The 15,902-nt window shown below is 47.6% G+C and overlaps 1 protein-coding gene across 1 annotated transcript; it reads right to left on the bottom strand.

Annotated features, from left to right (window-relative positions):
• Window positions 1-13,655: 13,655 nt before the first annotated feature.
• On the bottom strand, window positions 13,656-15,438 carry LOC141093153 (uncharacterized). The gene is made up of 2 exons (XM_073579615.1): window positions 15,198-15,438; window positions 13,656-15,087 (listed from the first exon to the last, which is right to left on the bottom strand). Exon 2 carries the CDS (start codon window positions 14,850-14,852, stop codon window positions 13,692-13,694), a length of 1,161 nt encoding a protein of 386 aa, XP_073435716.1. The 5' UTR covers window positions 14,853-15,087; window positions 15,198-15,438; the 3' UTR covers window positions 13,656-13,691.
• Between the last annotated feature and the right edge of the window lie 464 nt (window positions 15,439-15,902).

Genomic DNA, 15,902 nt, shown 5'->3' with positions numbered 1-15,902 from the left:
GTTTAGTAAGGGTTCAGGGTAGGTGGTGGAGGAGTTAATAGGGAGAGCCTCTCTGTGGATTTGGGGAGGGTTCTTATAGCACCAGGGGAGAGCCGTCCCCTGTCGCTTATACTCCTATCTGAGTGTGCACGACCCTGTCCTGTTCGTACTGCACGCCAACCATTGTCTGTCTGCTTGGTATTTGATGCTGTTTGGTTACAGTTTACATCTCTGGTATTGCTGATTTGGTACTTCTTTTGCCCGTGCTGTTATGAATGAGTCACCGTAGGAGGCAAAAACAGAAATACTAGCTAAGTCCAGAAAACCAGAGAAGTTGGCAGCTATCGGATTGCAGACCCCTGAACCTAACAACAACAACTAGCAGTAGCCGTGGGGGGTTCCTACGGTGCCCTAGACCCCTCGATCACAGCCGGAGAACTACATAGCCTAAAGACAGAAAGGGAAATCTAAACTGCCCCAGAGCAGACCCCAAAGCAATAGGCAGCCCCCAACATATAATGACGGTGAAGCAAGATGAAAAAACACTCACACAGATAGAAAGATAGGCTGAGCAAATGATGGGGCCCAAGCTAACTAAATAGGACAGAATAGAAAAGCCGCTGTCTACAATCCGCCAAAACCCTCTCAAAAACAAGAGCCAACAGACTGATAGGAAAAAAAGCCCTGAAGACGCTAGGCTTCAAAAAGACTATATCAGTACTCAGGTATTATCTGAAGACAGAGCAAAAAGGAATTCAGCTCACCAAGCAGGGAAAGGCAGAAATCCAGAAAAGCAAGGCAAAACCAAACCAAAACACAAATGCAAAAAGTAGAGCAGAAAACTTAGCTTTTGAGGAGCAGGAATCAGACTGGTCTCCAAGAATCCCTCAGAGTAAACACCCGCAAGGCAGAAGGGCGTCGGCTGCCTTATATCCAGTCAGCAATCCCAGTCACCCAGTCATCATCATTCTGCTCAGGTGCTTTGTAATCAGCCTCACTACCTTCCTTCAACAGAAGAGGGAGTTCATCAGACCTCAATGGTGAAGGGGAAAATGAACTCACAACACCGTGCTGTGTATGATCCTTGGCTTTGTCTGACCTCCCTCCTGCATACCCCTCCTGTACTGCGCTGCTCGTTCCGTGTTTGACCCTTGACTCCGTCTGACTCCTCTGCTGGGTATTCCCCCCGCATCTTGCCGCCCCCCAGTGTATTACACTACTGTCTGCCAGAGTTATCTGAGCCGCTCCTGTGTTTCTGTTTACAGCAGCGCTGTCTGAGCTGCGGTAGCCCCGCCTCTCCCTCTGACGTGCGATCACGTGACCGCAGGTCCTGCGGGCACTGAGCGCTTCCCTAACGCTCTGCCCTCCCCGCAGGTCCTGGACCCGGCTTTCCTATCTCCACGTGGTGCCTCAGCTTCTCCCTGCAGGGTAAGAAGCTGTATAATATTCTACCGCCCAGTGTGCTTGTCCCCCGGGTTGTCAAGCAGTTCCCCGGTCCCAAACTATAAGCCTGACATTATAAGCGACCATTACCGTTCCACCCCCCTGCCCCTGTAGGAATGGTGTGTACATGTGTTTGAAGTACAGCTTGCATGATGGACCCTATGCAAGCACTAACTGACCAGGTGAAACAGTTATCGCAGATGTTCCAGAAATTAAATGTGGAGCAGCACTCTATGGCCCATACCCAGCAACAGCTGGTAAATACTGTTCAGGGGGCTCTCGGTCCAGAGACTAGGGACGTGTCACTTTCTTCCCTGGAGTCTCCGGTTAAGCTGATGGACTCTGTTTCTTGAAACAAAAAGGAGTACATGGCATTCAGGGAAGGATGCAAACTGTTCTTTTCCCTGAGACCCCGTTCCTCTGGGGGAGAATTTCAGAGGGTGGGGGTGATTATTTCCCTACTTCGGGGTGCTCCACAAGCCTGGGCATTCTCCCTAACCCCCACCGCCCCAGAACGTATGACTGTGGATGCGTTTTTTGAAGCCTTGGGCCGCATTTATGACGAACCAGACAGGGTTCGCTTGGCTGAGGACATGGTTATGAGCACACGTCAGGGTCGGCACTCAGCGGAATGGTTCTGCTCCGAGTTCCAACGGTGGTCAGCAGAAATCTCCTGGGATGATGCCGCTCTCCGGGGACTATTTCGTTGAGGCTTGTCAGAACGCCTTCAGGATGCATTGGCCCTGCATCCACCCCCTGACACTCTGGAGGATGCCATGACCCAAGCCATGTGGATGGATCGTCGGCTGAGAGCCAGAGGGGTTATGCATTCTGAAACGTCCTTGTTCTCTGGCAGCAAGGAGGTGGAAGCTAGTCCAGTGCCCATGGAAATTGGCGCCACCTCGATCAGAGAGAAAGAGAGGAAGCGCCACCAAGAAAAGCAACTCTGCTTTTACTGTGGGGAATCAGGACACTGGAGGAGAGACTGTCCATCATGTCCAGCCTCATCCAAGCCGACGGGAAACTACTAGGTCTGGATAGTGATCGAGGAGGCTGCCCAGACCTCCAGGTACTTTTTTCCTCATGCCCTAAATTTCTGCTTAAAGTCGAACTGGTAGTAGACAACTGTCATTTTGTTTCTACAGCCTTGGTGGACTGCGGTTCATCACTTAACCTGATCAGTTCCAGTACCGTCTCCAGGGTCAAGATAGGGACAGTCAGGTTGGAGACCCCTCTGAAAAACGTGGCCATTGACCCTTCCCCTCTCACCCGTTCGGGGATTCGTTACGTTACTAACAGTTTTGTTTTGCATGTTGGTTCCTCCCATGTTGAGGAGATGAAATGTTTTGTCATGGACAACCTGCCCAAAGGGCTGGTATTGGGCATGCCATGGCTTCAACGGCACAACCCAGTTATTGATTAGGAGAAAAGAGAAATTGTTAAGTGGGGCCCTAAATGTATTGGCTGTTCCTATAAACCTGTGTTCTGTGTTACAACCGCAAAATCTGCCTATGAGTCTTCTGTTGGTCTGGAGGGTATTCCGGAGTACCTTAAGGACTTTGAGGACGTGTTCTCCGAAAGCAAGGCTGAGGCATTACCCCCACATAGGCCATTTGACTGCACTATTGACTTAATCCCTGGGGCCAAATTGCCTAAAGCCCGTTTATTTAGTTTGTCAGGGCCTGAGCGCCTGGCGATGAAGGAATACATAACTGAAAGTCTCCGTAAAGGACACATAAGACCTTCAGTTTCCCCGGTAGCTGCGGGGTTTTTCTTTGTTAAAAAGAAAGATGGTGGCCTGCGTCCCTGGCTAAACTTCCGAGAACTCAACAAAATTACTGTCAGGAACACATATCCCTTACCTCTGATTTCAGATTTGTGTAACCAACTCTCTTGGGCAAAATGGTTCTCCAAATTGGACCTTAGGGGGGCTTATAATTTGATAAGAATTAAAGAAGGGGACGAATGGAAGACTGCTTTTCTGATGTCAGAGGGGTTGTTTGAAAACTTAGTGATGCCGTTTGGTCTCACTAACGCACCAGCGGTCTTTCAAAACTTCATTAATGTGGTGTTCACGGACCTCATCGGCCTGTTATGATTGAGTCACCGTAGGAGGCAAAAATAGAAATGCTAGCTAAGTCCAGAAAACCAGAGAAGTTGGCAGCTATCGGATTGCAGACCCCTGAACCTATCAACACAAATAGCAGTAGCCGTGGGAGGCTCCTACGATGCCCTAGGCCCCTCGATCACAGCCGGAGGACTACATAGCCTAAAGACAGAAAGGGAAATCTAAACTGCCCCAGAGCAGACCCCAAAGTAAAAGGCAGCCCCCCACATATAATGATGGTGAAGCAAGAAGAAAGAACAAAACACAGACAGAAAGATAGACTGAGCAAAGATGGGGCCCACGCTAGCTTAGATAGGAAAGGACAGGAAGGCTGCTGTCTGCAATCTGTGAAAAACCCTATGAAAATAAGAGCCAACAAACTGACAGTAAAAAGGCCCTGAAGACGCTAGGCTTCAAAAAAGCTATGTCAGTACTCAAGAATATTCTGAAGACAGAGCAACAGGCAAAAGGAGATTCAGCTCACCCCAGCAGGGAATGGCAGAATCCAGAAAAGCAAGGAAAACAAAACACTAATGCAAAAAGGCAAAGCAGAAATCTTAGCTTTAGATGAGCAGGAATCAGACTGGTTTCCTAGAAGTCCACAGAGAAATCACCCGCAGGCCAGAAGGGCGTCGGCAGCCTTATATCCAGTCATTAACTCCACTCAGCCAGTCATCATCATCAGCCCCAGGTGTTTGACAATCAGGCTCACTACCTTTCTTCACCAGAAGAGGGAGTTCCTCTGGCCTCAGTAGTGAAGGGTAAAATGAACTCACAACATCGGCCGCTTTGTTGTCATTTACTTAGATGATATTCTGATTTACTCAACTGACGAAGAGTCTCATTTGTTGCATGTAAAAACCGTACTTCAAGGACTCAGGGAGAAACAACTATTTGTTAAACCTGAAAAATGTACATTTTTTGTCCAGGAACTAACATTTTTGGGACTCGCCACAGGGGTTTCGGATGGATCCCAAGAAGGTGCAAGCCATTGTGGAGTGGGTCCAGCCTCAGAACCGTAAAGGACTCCAGCGCTTCTTGGGATTCGCAAACTATTATCGCAGATTCATCAAGGGCTTTTCACAGATTGTGAAACCTCTCACCGATCTTGTGGCGCCCCTGAGGCTCAGTCGCCACAGAGGTACTGCACCTTCTCCTAAGGTGGTGCCCCACCATCCAGGTAAGGTGGGAACTCCTGACCACGCTCCAACACTCACACCCCACACAACAGGATAGTTCAGCAAAGCCACATTGTGGCTCTTGCTTAGAGTGTAGCAGAGCACCTTTGGTGGCTCCCTACTTGGAACACGAAACATGCTGGGAGGTGGGTGGGGTTGAGAATACATAAAAGAGTGGGAAGGTTTAGGATTTAAGTCAGTTAGTCAGTCAGTTAGTCAGTAGTTAGTCACTCAGAGAGGAGTGAGGAAAGAAGATCCCTGAGAGAGGGATGGAGGAAGGAGTGCTGCAGCAGACCTGAGTGACCCGGGTCTGCTGGCATGGGACAGGAAAGAAGGAGAAAGACACTGACCTGATGCCTGAGCTTCCATAGGAAAGAAAGACAAGTACGAAACGTTGGAGAATAAGAGAACACAGAGGACGTGGGTTAGGAGAGAACCCTGCCTAGAAGTTCTAAGCGTAAGGCCGGGGCCCGGTCCACGAGGTTGCATGGACACTAACGGTTCTGCAGCAGACACCGGTGGAGTAGTGGGCTGTAAATGCACTACTCCCATCTAAGACTTGGGGCACAACAGCAACACGGATAGAGAGCCGGGACTCAGGATTAAGGAGTCCCCGAAGCAGGCTACAGCTGTCTGCCGTACAAGTAGAGTTCTTGGGAGCATCTGTTAGGAGGAACTCCAGTGTAACTCAGTACTAGGAGATCTTCACACTAAAAGGTACTATGAAAGGAGACGTTCAGAAAGGCATATGTTGGCAGAGTGTTGGAAGGGAGCATTCCATCTTGCCTGGAGGTTGGCTGAGTCCCTGACCCGGAGGACATGGCTCGTAGGCCGGTACCTGTGAGTACTACAGACTGTGAGTAAAGCTTTGGAACTACAAGCCCTAGTGTCCTCCATTGATTCTTGCGCCAACACACTCAGCACCGCTACATCTGGGTACCAGCTTCTACAACGCCTGCGCCTCTCCTCTTCCCCTACATCTACATTGCCCTGGGGCTACAGCTCTACCTGTGGGGAGCTTCACCATCGTGGCTGCAACCCATTACCAGCCCCAGAGGATCTGCAAGCAGCGTCGGCCTAAAATCTCACTTACCGAACACCACAGGTGGCGTCACGAACTATTCCATCTATCTACATTCCACCATTCACAATTCCCCCTTTACTTGGGCACCCAGGGCCATGGTCCGGGTCACTGCTTCTGTGACACATCCCACTGATACCGGCCCGGTACCGAGTACCCCATGGCCCTGGGAGGGCGACCCAATCTCACATGCAAAGGGGCTGATATCAAAAATTGGTCTCTTCCGGCGAAACAATCCTTTTTGGTGTTGAAGAATTGTTTTATGTCTGCTCCAATACTAGTGCAACCTGACCCATCCTTGCCATTCATGGTGGAGGTCGATGCCTCTGAGGTGGGGGTGGGAGCCGTATTGTCTCAGGGGCCAGCTTCTCTGACTAACCTTAGACCTTGTGCTTATTTTTCCAAAAAGTTTTCTCCAGCAGAGAGAAACTACGATGTTGGAAATAGAGAGCTTCTGGCAATTAAGCTGGCGTTTGAAGAATGGAGACATTTTTTGGAGGGGGCAGAACATCCGATTACAGTCATCACGGATCACAAAAATCTAGAATATATCAAAACTGCTAAGAGATTATCTCCCAGACAGGCCCGTTGGTCACTTTTTTTCTCCAGATTTCAATTCTCTATTACGTTCCGGCCAGGGTCTAAAAATGTGAAAGCAGATGCATTATCACGCAGTTTCGTACCATTGTCTGCCCCCGATCCGCCGTCATCCATTCTTCAACCCGGGGTGGTTATAGCGGAGCTGTCATCAGAACTGGAGCGGGAGATTGTGGGGGCTCAACCTTTAGCTCCAAGGTCCAAACCCGCTGATAAATTGTTTGTCCCACAACACTTGCATTTTGATCTCCTGCAAGAATTCCACGACTCTAAATTGGGTGCTCACCCAGGGATTACAGCCACATGTGAGGCAATAAAAAGAGTTTTTTGGTGGTCATTAATGTCTGCAGAGATTAAGAAGCATGTCACTGCATGTGGGGTTTGCGCACGTTCTAAGAGCTCTCATTGCCGGCCGACCGGGGAATTGGTACCCTTACCAATTCCGAGAAGACCTTGGACTCATTTGTCCATGGACTTCATCACTAACCTTCCTCCATCCCAGGGTAATACGGTAATTTGGGTAATTGTGGATAGGTTTTCCAAGTTGGCACATTTTGTACCCATGACTAAGTTACCGTCAGCAGAGGTTCTTTCACGACACTTCCTTTCTCATATTGTTCGCCTCCATGGTGTACCTACTAACATTGTTTCCGATAGAGGGACACAATTTGTAGCTAAGTTTGGGCAGGCTTTTTGCAGGAAGTTGGGGATCTCTCTGTCTTTCTCCTCAGCTTACCACCCTGAGAGCAATGGACAAATGGAACGTACCAATCAGTCGCTGGAACAGATACTCCAATGCTTGACTTCCAAGTTACAAGACGACTGGTGAGATGCCTTGCCGTTGGCGGAATTTGCCTTCAATAATCGAATAAATCAATCCACTGGTAGGTCACCGTTTTTTATTAATTATGGATTGAACCCCCACTTTGGGGAATTCTCACACCTGGATTCAAACTGTCCTGGGGCTGAGGATTCTATCAGCAGGATAAGTGAGTTATTGGCCAAGGTTCATGCGAACATTTCCAAAGCACAAGGGAAATATAAACATTTTGCAGACAATAAGAGAGATCCGGGTCAGACACTGCAGTGTGGGGACAAGGTATGGCTTTCTACGTGAAACATAAACTTAAAGTTACCATCCGCCAAGTTGGGGCCCAGGTTCATTGGCCCTTATGTGATAACAGAGGTGATCAACCCAGTGGCATATCGCTTACTCCTCCCTTCATCCTTGAAACTGCACAATGTGTTCCATAGGTCCTTCCTCAAACCTGTAGGCTCGGTGGTAGAGGAACCTGGTTCTCTACCAACTCCGGTGTTGGTGGATGGTTATATGGAGTTTGAAGTGCAAAACATTATACAGTCCCGATGGGTTCGCTGTTCCTTGCAATATCTTGTACATTGGAAGGGGTACGGTCTGGAGGATCAGTCGTGGGTACTAGCCAGGTTGGTACACTCGGATCTCCTGGTTAGGGCATACCACGCTCGATATCCGGAGAGACCTGGGGGTCCAGAGGCCCCCGTTGAAGGGGGGTACTGTCATGGTTTAGTAAGGGTTCAGGGTAGGTGGTGGAGGAGTTAATAGGGAGAGCCTCTCTGTGGATCTGGGGAGGGTTCTTATAGCACCAGGGGAGAGCCATCCCCTGTCGCTTATACTCCTATCTGAGTGTGCCCGACCCTGTCCTGTTCGTGCTGCACGCCAACCATTGTCTGTCTGCTTGGTATATGATCCTGATTGGTTACGGTTTTCGTCTCTGGTATTGCCGATTTGGTACTTCTTTTGCCCGTGCTGTGTATGACCCTTGGCTACGTCTGACCTCCCTCCTGCATACCCCTCCTGTACTGCGCTGCTCGTTCCATGTTTGACACTTGGCTCCATCTGACTCCTCTGCTGGGTATTCCCTCTGCATCTTGCCGTTCCCTCCGTGTATTACACTACTGTCTGCCAGAGTTATCTGAGCCGCTCCTGTGTTTCTGTTTACAGCAGTGCTGTCTGAGCTGCGGTAGCCCCGCCTCTCCCTCAGACGTGTGATCACGTGACCACAGGTCCTGCGGGCACTGAGTGCTTCCCTATTGCTCTGCCCTCCTCGCAGGTCCAGGACCCGGCTTTCCTATCTCCACGTGGTGCCTTAGCTTCTCCCTGCAGGGTAAGAAGCTGTATAATATTCTACCGCCCAGTGTGCTTGTCCCCTGGGTTGTCAGGCAGTTCCCCGGTCCCAAACTATAAGCCTGACATCATGCCAACCCATCAGTGACTCGGGATCACGTGACTGGTCACCGGTGGGTGAAATTTCTGGAAAGCTTGCCCGAAGCTTGCATTAAATGCCGCTGTCAGAGACTGACAGCAGCATTCAACTTAACAGCTGCGGGTGGATTGTGATTCCACTGTTAGAGGCACATGTCAGCTGTTCAAAACAGCTGACATGTGCCGGGAAAGAGAGGGAGGGGGTACGACATCAGCTTACTATTATGCCCGATGTCAGAAAGGAGTTAAAAGCCTAGGAAGGGGCCATGGATATTGGCCTGCTACCAGACCAAAAACATCAGCCCACAGCCACCCCAGAAATGGAGCATCTGTAAAATGAACCAATTCTGGCACTTATCCTTGCTCTTCCCACTTGCTCTGATGTGGAGGCAAGTGGGGTAATAGTTGTGGGGTTTTTGTCAGCTGTCTTATGGCCTCTGACGTCAAGCCCACGGGTTAGTACTAGAGAGGTGTCTATAAGATAGGCCTATTTCATGAGAGTTCTATTTTTTTTATTCTGTGGAAGCATGGTTGTCTTTCATTTGTTCATTTTCATAGATTTTTGATTTAAAACTTTTGTCAGATTCAAGCTATTTCTGTCACCATTGTGGATTTTTCTGTCATTAAATGAGGAGTACCAACAATTTTGCCGTGTATATGTAAAAAGGGCGACCAGGGGAGGGTAGTCAGAGCCAGGTTCTTAAAGGCACAGTACAGGAATAGAGTCTACTGAGCCTTCTGTCAGCGAGCACTCCCCTGGTCCCTTGCACATAGACAGATGAGACCCAAACAATCTTCCTCATGACGTACCTTGTTCTTGCTCCAACCGCAGTAGTCCGGGCAACTCAAAGGTAAATCAGGCAACCATGTCCAACGGGGAAAACAGATAACTTTTATTGGAACAGGTTGATGAGAATAATATGTCAAACGAAAGTACACCACTGGATCACTGCTCTCCCTGACACTGGCTGCGATCATACCCACAACGGTCGCAGAGGCCGAAAGTCACAACAATCCCCATGCTGGAATCTGAGTGCCTGAGACCCCTTCAGCGTGGTGCCCTCCTATAGTCCTGGAGACCTGTCGTGTGAGCTGTAAGTCCCTTTTTCTCAGTCCTGTAGGATCCAGGGCAACAATTCCCTCTTGTCTGGAGGCCTGGCAGCACCCTGTTTCATATGCGTCTGTCCTGTCCGACATCCCAGGCAGTTCTGGAGGGAAAGCAGCAGCTTCCCCCTCATTTCCTGCCTGCAAGTCCAGCCCACAACAGTTAACTATCTCTTTCTCTAACTATGTACAGACAACATTGAATACAGTGAACACATTACATTTAAAGGGGTCATACGCATTGCATTTACAGATACATAACATATGCAACACAATAATATACAGGTGCATCGTATGGCGATATACAAAGTACATCAAGTGCACAGGGGTCATCTGAAAGGAGGAGAGCGCACACTGAGGGGACCTGCCACCTCCTTACATGTATATCAATAAAGTTTTATCAAAGCCAAATACGAGGAAGTATTAAAAACAAAACAGCCTTATTTAAATCAAACTTGCCAACAGGATTTTGTTAAATAAACTACAGGCATTATCAGGTTGGCAGTGTTTGATTAAAATGAAACCTGGGATGAAGAAATCCGTCTTGTGCTTATTGTGTAATCAATGTTAGAAGATTTAATTTAATGAGTTGCTCATGCTCTGGGCCGGGACTGTAGGCATGTCTTTCCTTGGTTTCTCTGGCCTAGAGCAGAAAGATAAGACAGTCCTGCCTCGGAGCACAGGCATCTCATTAACTGAAAACTTCTAACACTGATTACACAGAACCACAAAATGGTTTACTTCATCACAGATATCATTTTAATCAGTCTAACAGCACCAACATGACAATGCCTGTAGTTTACTTAGCAAAATCCTGCTGAAAGGTTCACTTCAAAGCATGACATACCAAAAAGAGACAGAAAATGCAGCATCAAAAATGCATGTTAAAAAAGGACACAAAAATACAATTAAAAACACAAGTTAGGCTAGTTTCACACTTGCTTTTTTTTGCAGCGCGTTTTTCCCGCAAAAAAACGCATTGAAAAAACGCATACAAATGCATACAAACACTGCGTTTTTTTCAAGCATTTTTATGCGCATGCAGGAAAAAAACGCAGCGTTTTTGCGCGTTTGTATGCGTTTTTTGTGCGTTTGCGTTTTTTTACAGATTTTGGAAAAACCCCACAAAAAAGAAAAAACAACCATTCAACAACACACAAGACCAATGGGACTTCATTGTGGGTGTGGTATGTTAATATATAGACCCTGTCTACAGTATTCTTCACATTTGCTTGATTCTTCTCGTGACCATGGATCTGCGCTGGAAGAGTTTTCACTTCAACTTGGATTTGGACATCGCGATGGCTCAGGCGTATGCAGTTGCTTGCCATGAACAAAGGAAGAGAGAGAGGCAGCGAAGACGGCGGCGTATGTGGATACATCCGATTGTTGAACTCCGGGAGAGCCGTGGGGCATACCACACCCTCTACAGCGAGCTCCAGTCAAACCCGGAGAAATTGACAGATTATATCCGGATGTCCCACGAAAGTTTCATGTATTTGCTTGCTCGTGTCCAACAATCCATCCGGAGACAGGACACACAGCTCCGTCGTGCGATTCCTCCTGAGGAACGGCTACTGGTGACATTACGGTATGTTTTAAAAACCAAGGGGTGCGGTCTGATGTTTTTTTTTTAAATTTAGTATTCAAAACCTTGGGTAATTAGTTTTCGTGAATGTACTAATATTTTATTTTATAGTTTTTTAAAATAATATACATAAATATTAATTTTACTTCTTTGTCTGTTCACAGATTCCTGGCGACTGGAGAAACCCTATCTTCACTACACTTCCAGTACCGTATTGGAATCTCTACCTTGTCTGGAATTGTTGCTGACACCTGCCGGGCTCTCTGGAATGTTCTTTGTCCAGAATTTATGCCCCTGCCCACCGCTGAAAAGTGGATGGAAATTGCTGACAAATTCTGGACAGTATGCAATTTTCCCAACTGTTTGGGAGCTGTTGATGGTAAACACATACGGATCATCAAACCCCAAAGAACGGGATCTGAGTACTATAATTACAAAAAGTACTTTTCAATAGTACTCATTGCGATTGCGGATGCCGGATGTATGTTTGTAGCAGTGGACATTGGAGCATTTGGCCGTGGTAATGACTCACAGGCTTTTAAAAACTCAGACATGGGCCGGAGGTTGTATGGCAACCAATTTAATTTCCCTATGCCACGGCCTCTTCCTCACACCGAAGCTCCGCCACTGCCCTTTGTAATGGTTGGCGATGAGGCTTTTCAAATGTGCGGAAACTTACTGAAACCCTACTCCAGCCGGGACTTGGACCACACCAAAAAAATATTTAATTACAGGCTGACCAGGGCCAGAAGAACTGTCGAGTGTGCTTTTGGGATTCTTGTCTCCAGATGGCGAATTCTTGGCACGGCCATTAATCTTAAACTTGAAACAGTCGATGAGGTGGTGAAGGCCTGTGTGGTTCTACATAACTTTGTGATGGCTAAAGAGCACCCGACCTTTGAACTGGACGATGATGCTCCTAACCCATTGCCTGAATTCACTCAGCACACTCTCAGGTCATCCATTGAAGTTGGCCAAATGAGGGACCAATTTGCGGCCTACTTTATTTCTGATGTAGGACGGGTGCACTGGCAAGATGAAATGGTGTAATGTTTTTGTTTGTTTATGGTAATAAAAAACCTTATTTGATACCATTACTGAGTGCACTATATTTTTTAAACTCCAATTAAATAAAAAACTTCCCATGTATAACTGAATTTTTTGATGTTCACACACCTGGGCAGGTAAATACACATATGAGTTAAAATGCAGCATTGATAGTCTGCGTGAAATATATTGGAACGAGCAAAGCTGCAGGCCATGAATCAGGAAACCAATTTTTTTCAAGAGAAAATTGTGCAACTAGTTGAAAAAAAAGTATGTGATTTTCTCAAAACACAACCCTCAAAACCCAACCCCAATGAAAGTCCATGGGGAATACAAGTCAGCATTGAGTGGATGAATGTAATCTGCTCCATTCCAACTTACAAGTTATTACACTAGGCCTTGGAATGACTATACTAGGCCGTGGTATTTCAAATATGAGTATAGTAGGCCTTGGGCCTACTAGTATAGTCATATGTGAAATACCACGGCCTAGTATAGTCATACCAAGGCCTACTCGATTTTTACCAACTAGGATCTTGTTTCACGAAAAACAAACTGGTGAAACTTGACAAGTTTCAACAGTTTGTTTTTCATGAAACCAGATTCTAGTTGGTAAAACTAGAGTTATTACACTAGGCCTTGGAATGACTACACTAGGCCGTGGTATTTCAAATATGAGTATAGTAGGCCTTGGGCCTACTAGTATAGTCATATGTGAAATACCACGGCCTAGTATAGTCATACCAAGGCCTACTCGATTTTTACCAACTAGGATCTTGTTTCACGAAAAACAAACTGGTGAAACTTGACAAGTTTCAACAGTTTGTTTTTCATGAAACCAGATTCTAGTTGGTAAAACTAGAGTTATTACACTAGGCCTTGTAATGACTACACTAGGCCGTGGTATTTCAAATATGAGTATAGTAGGCCTTGGGGCTAGTAGTATAGTAATATGTGAAATACCACGGCCTAGTATAGTCATACCAAGGCCTACTGTAATAACTCGATTTTTAACAACTAGCATCTTGTTTCACAAAAAACAAACTGGTGAAACTAGAAAGAAACTTATTTTTAAGACAAGTTTCAACAGTTTGTTTTTCATGAAACCAGATCCAAGTTGGTAAAACTCGAGTTATTACACTAGGCCTTGGTATGACTATACTAGTCCGTGTTATTTCACATATGACTATACTAGGCCTTGGGTTGGTTTTTAACATGTATTTACCCATCAGTGTGTGTGAGCGGCGCAAACAACATTAATGAAACTTTGTAATGGTGAACCACAAATGTAAATTTATTTTTAATCACAAAAATAAACCAAAAAATTATTTTTTCCGGCGTTTGGGGGCAGATGGTTTCAATTTGGGGGTGTGCAGGGAATATGCAACACTTGCAGTTGAAGACGGTGTTTGAGGGGAAGGGGCAACAAAACTTGTGGGGGAAGGTAGTCCAGTTAAGGGAATTAAACTAGGAACACTTGGAGGAGAGGAAATCTGTTCAGGTACATTAGTTGTAATGGCATGTCGCCGTAGGCTTGTGTGCCTGGACCGACTTTGGCCCAATGCCCGCCTTGATAGATTTCGCCTTGAACTAGGAGCAAATATTGAATGTAGGTCCCCCGTCTGCTGGTGTGGCTGCTGCTGCTGCTGTGGTGGCTGCTGCTGCTGCTGAGGTGGCGGCTGCTGCTGAGGTGGCTGCTGCTGCTGCTGAGGTGGCTGCTGCTGCTGCTGAGGTGGTTGCTGCTGCTGCTGAGGTGGCTGCTGCTGCTGCTGAGGTGGCTGCTGCTGCTGAGGTGGCTGCTGCTGCTGAGGTGGCTGCTGCTGAGGTGGCTGCTGCTGCTGCTCTTCGTTGGCAGTGCTCGTCCTTGCAGGAGGACTGGTGGCGGCAGTGATGGTCCAGGTTTGCAGAGTGGTGGTGGCAGGGCTACTACATGTTGTTGTAGCGGCAGGGCTGTTCCATGTTTGCCTAGTGGTGGCTGAGCTCCACGCATGCATGGGAGTGGCGGTGGTGCTCCAGACAGGAGCAGCGCTTGCCATGGTGGTGTCGGTGAAGTGACCAGCTGCACTCAGACTTGTGGTGGTGTAACGGTGGGTGTCCTGGCTTTGAATAGAGGTGTCCGTGCAGTGGTATGCAGCACAAGTCGGTAGTGAGGTGAAGCGAGTCAATGGTGGCACAGGTGGAAATGACACCACTGACTGCTGACCGTACCGATTATGCTGCATAGCCTGCAAGAAAGCATTGTTGCAGGCCTGCAGCACATTCAGCTGTTGCTCAGGACTAAGGTGTTCCGCCATGCCCTTTTCAATCTTACTAAAAAAATGGTGTGCTGGTCTGTTGAGGTCGGCCTCCAGACGGTCAAGGCGCTGTTCTACAGAATTGAAGCGGTGTTCAAAGTGGTTAAAACCACGTTCCATGAGTGCAAAACCGCTTTCAACTCTGTCGGACAGTGACTTGAGGCTGGAATTAAAGGCCTCGCTCAAATGCATAAACTCGGGCAAGACATTCCTGTCCAAGGCCCTCTGCCGCTGGCGGGTAGTGCCCGCATAACCAGTGGCAGAGACCTGGGACAGGGGAACACCTGATGGCCCAGCTTCCTGGTCACCAGCTGTGTGTGTGGTTGACCTGCAAGGTGCTTCCTGGCTGTCGGATGGCTGGGACGGGTCAGAGGACGTCCGAGGAAGGACCGCTCCAGGGCCAGGTTGCAGGGTGCTGCTCCAGGTGCTGTGGAAGAAAGGAAAATCATTACTACCATGCCTTTACAAGAAGCATCAGCTGTGGATTAGAAAAACACAGATTAATAAAAATAAAAACCCAAAATTTATAATACTTACGATCTCGTGGCAAGGACCGGTCTTAGGAACTGCAACGCGTGATAGTGACGGTATCGAGTTCTGGTCCTTGACGCAGATCCACTGCGAACCTGGCCCTCAGCACGAACATCACTGTTGAAGCGGTCCTTGATCGAACGCCAACGTGTTCGGACTTTGTCCACTGTTGTTAAAAAAAAAACAGTGCCGTCAAGGACAACAGTCACTGCGGCACAATATAGCAATACAATACTCAAAGCAGTCACTGTAGACCCCGATGACACTGTTGGGTTTCCTGCTAGAATACACCTAGCACGAAACCCAACAGTGCCGTCAAGGACAACAGTCACTGCGGCACAATGTAGCAATACAATACTCAAAGCAGTCACTGTAGACCCCGATGACACTGTTGGGTTTCCTGCTAGAATACACCTAGCACGAAACCCAACAGTGCCGTCAAGGACAACAGTCACTGCGGCACAATGTAGCAATACAATACTCAAAGCAGTCACTGTAGACCCCGATGACACTGTTGGGTTTCCTGCTAGAATACACCTAGCACGAAACCCAACAGTGCCGTCAAGGACAACAGTCACTGCGGCACAATGTAGCAATACAATACTCAAAGCAGTCACTGTAGACCCCGATGACACTGTTGGGTTTCCTGCTAGAATACACCTAGCACGAAACCCAACAGTGCCGTCAAGGACAACAGTCACTGCGGCACAA

The sequence above is a fragment of the Dendrobates tinctorius genome, unplaced genomic scaffold (genome assembly GCF_039654945.1).
Source record: "Dendrobates tinctorius isolate UK_male_01 unplaced genomic scaffold, ASM3965494v1 ptg000062l, whole genome shotgun sequence".
Lineage (NCBI taxonomy): Eukaryota > Metazoa > Chordata > Amphibia > Anura > Dendrobatidae > Dendrobates > Dendrobates tinctorius.
Note: the sequence above shows the minus strand (reverse complement) of the source record. Positions and strands in the feature narration are given on the sequence as shown.

Bases quoted from the DNA above. Each gene is read 5' to 3' on its own strand.
- LOC141093153 (XM_073579615.1), bottom strand. From the start codon at position 14,852: ATGCATTTGAGCGAGGCCTTTAATTCCAGCCTCAAGTCACTGTCCGAC.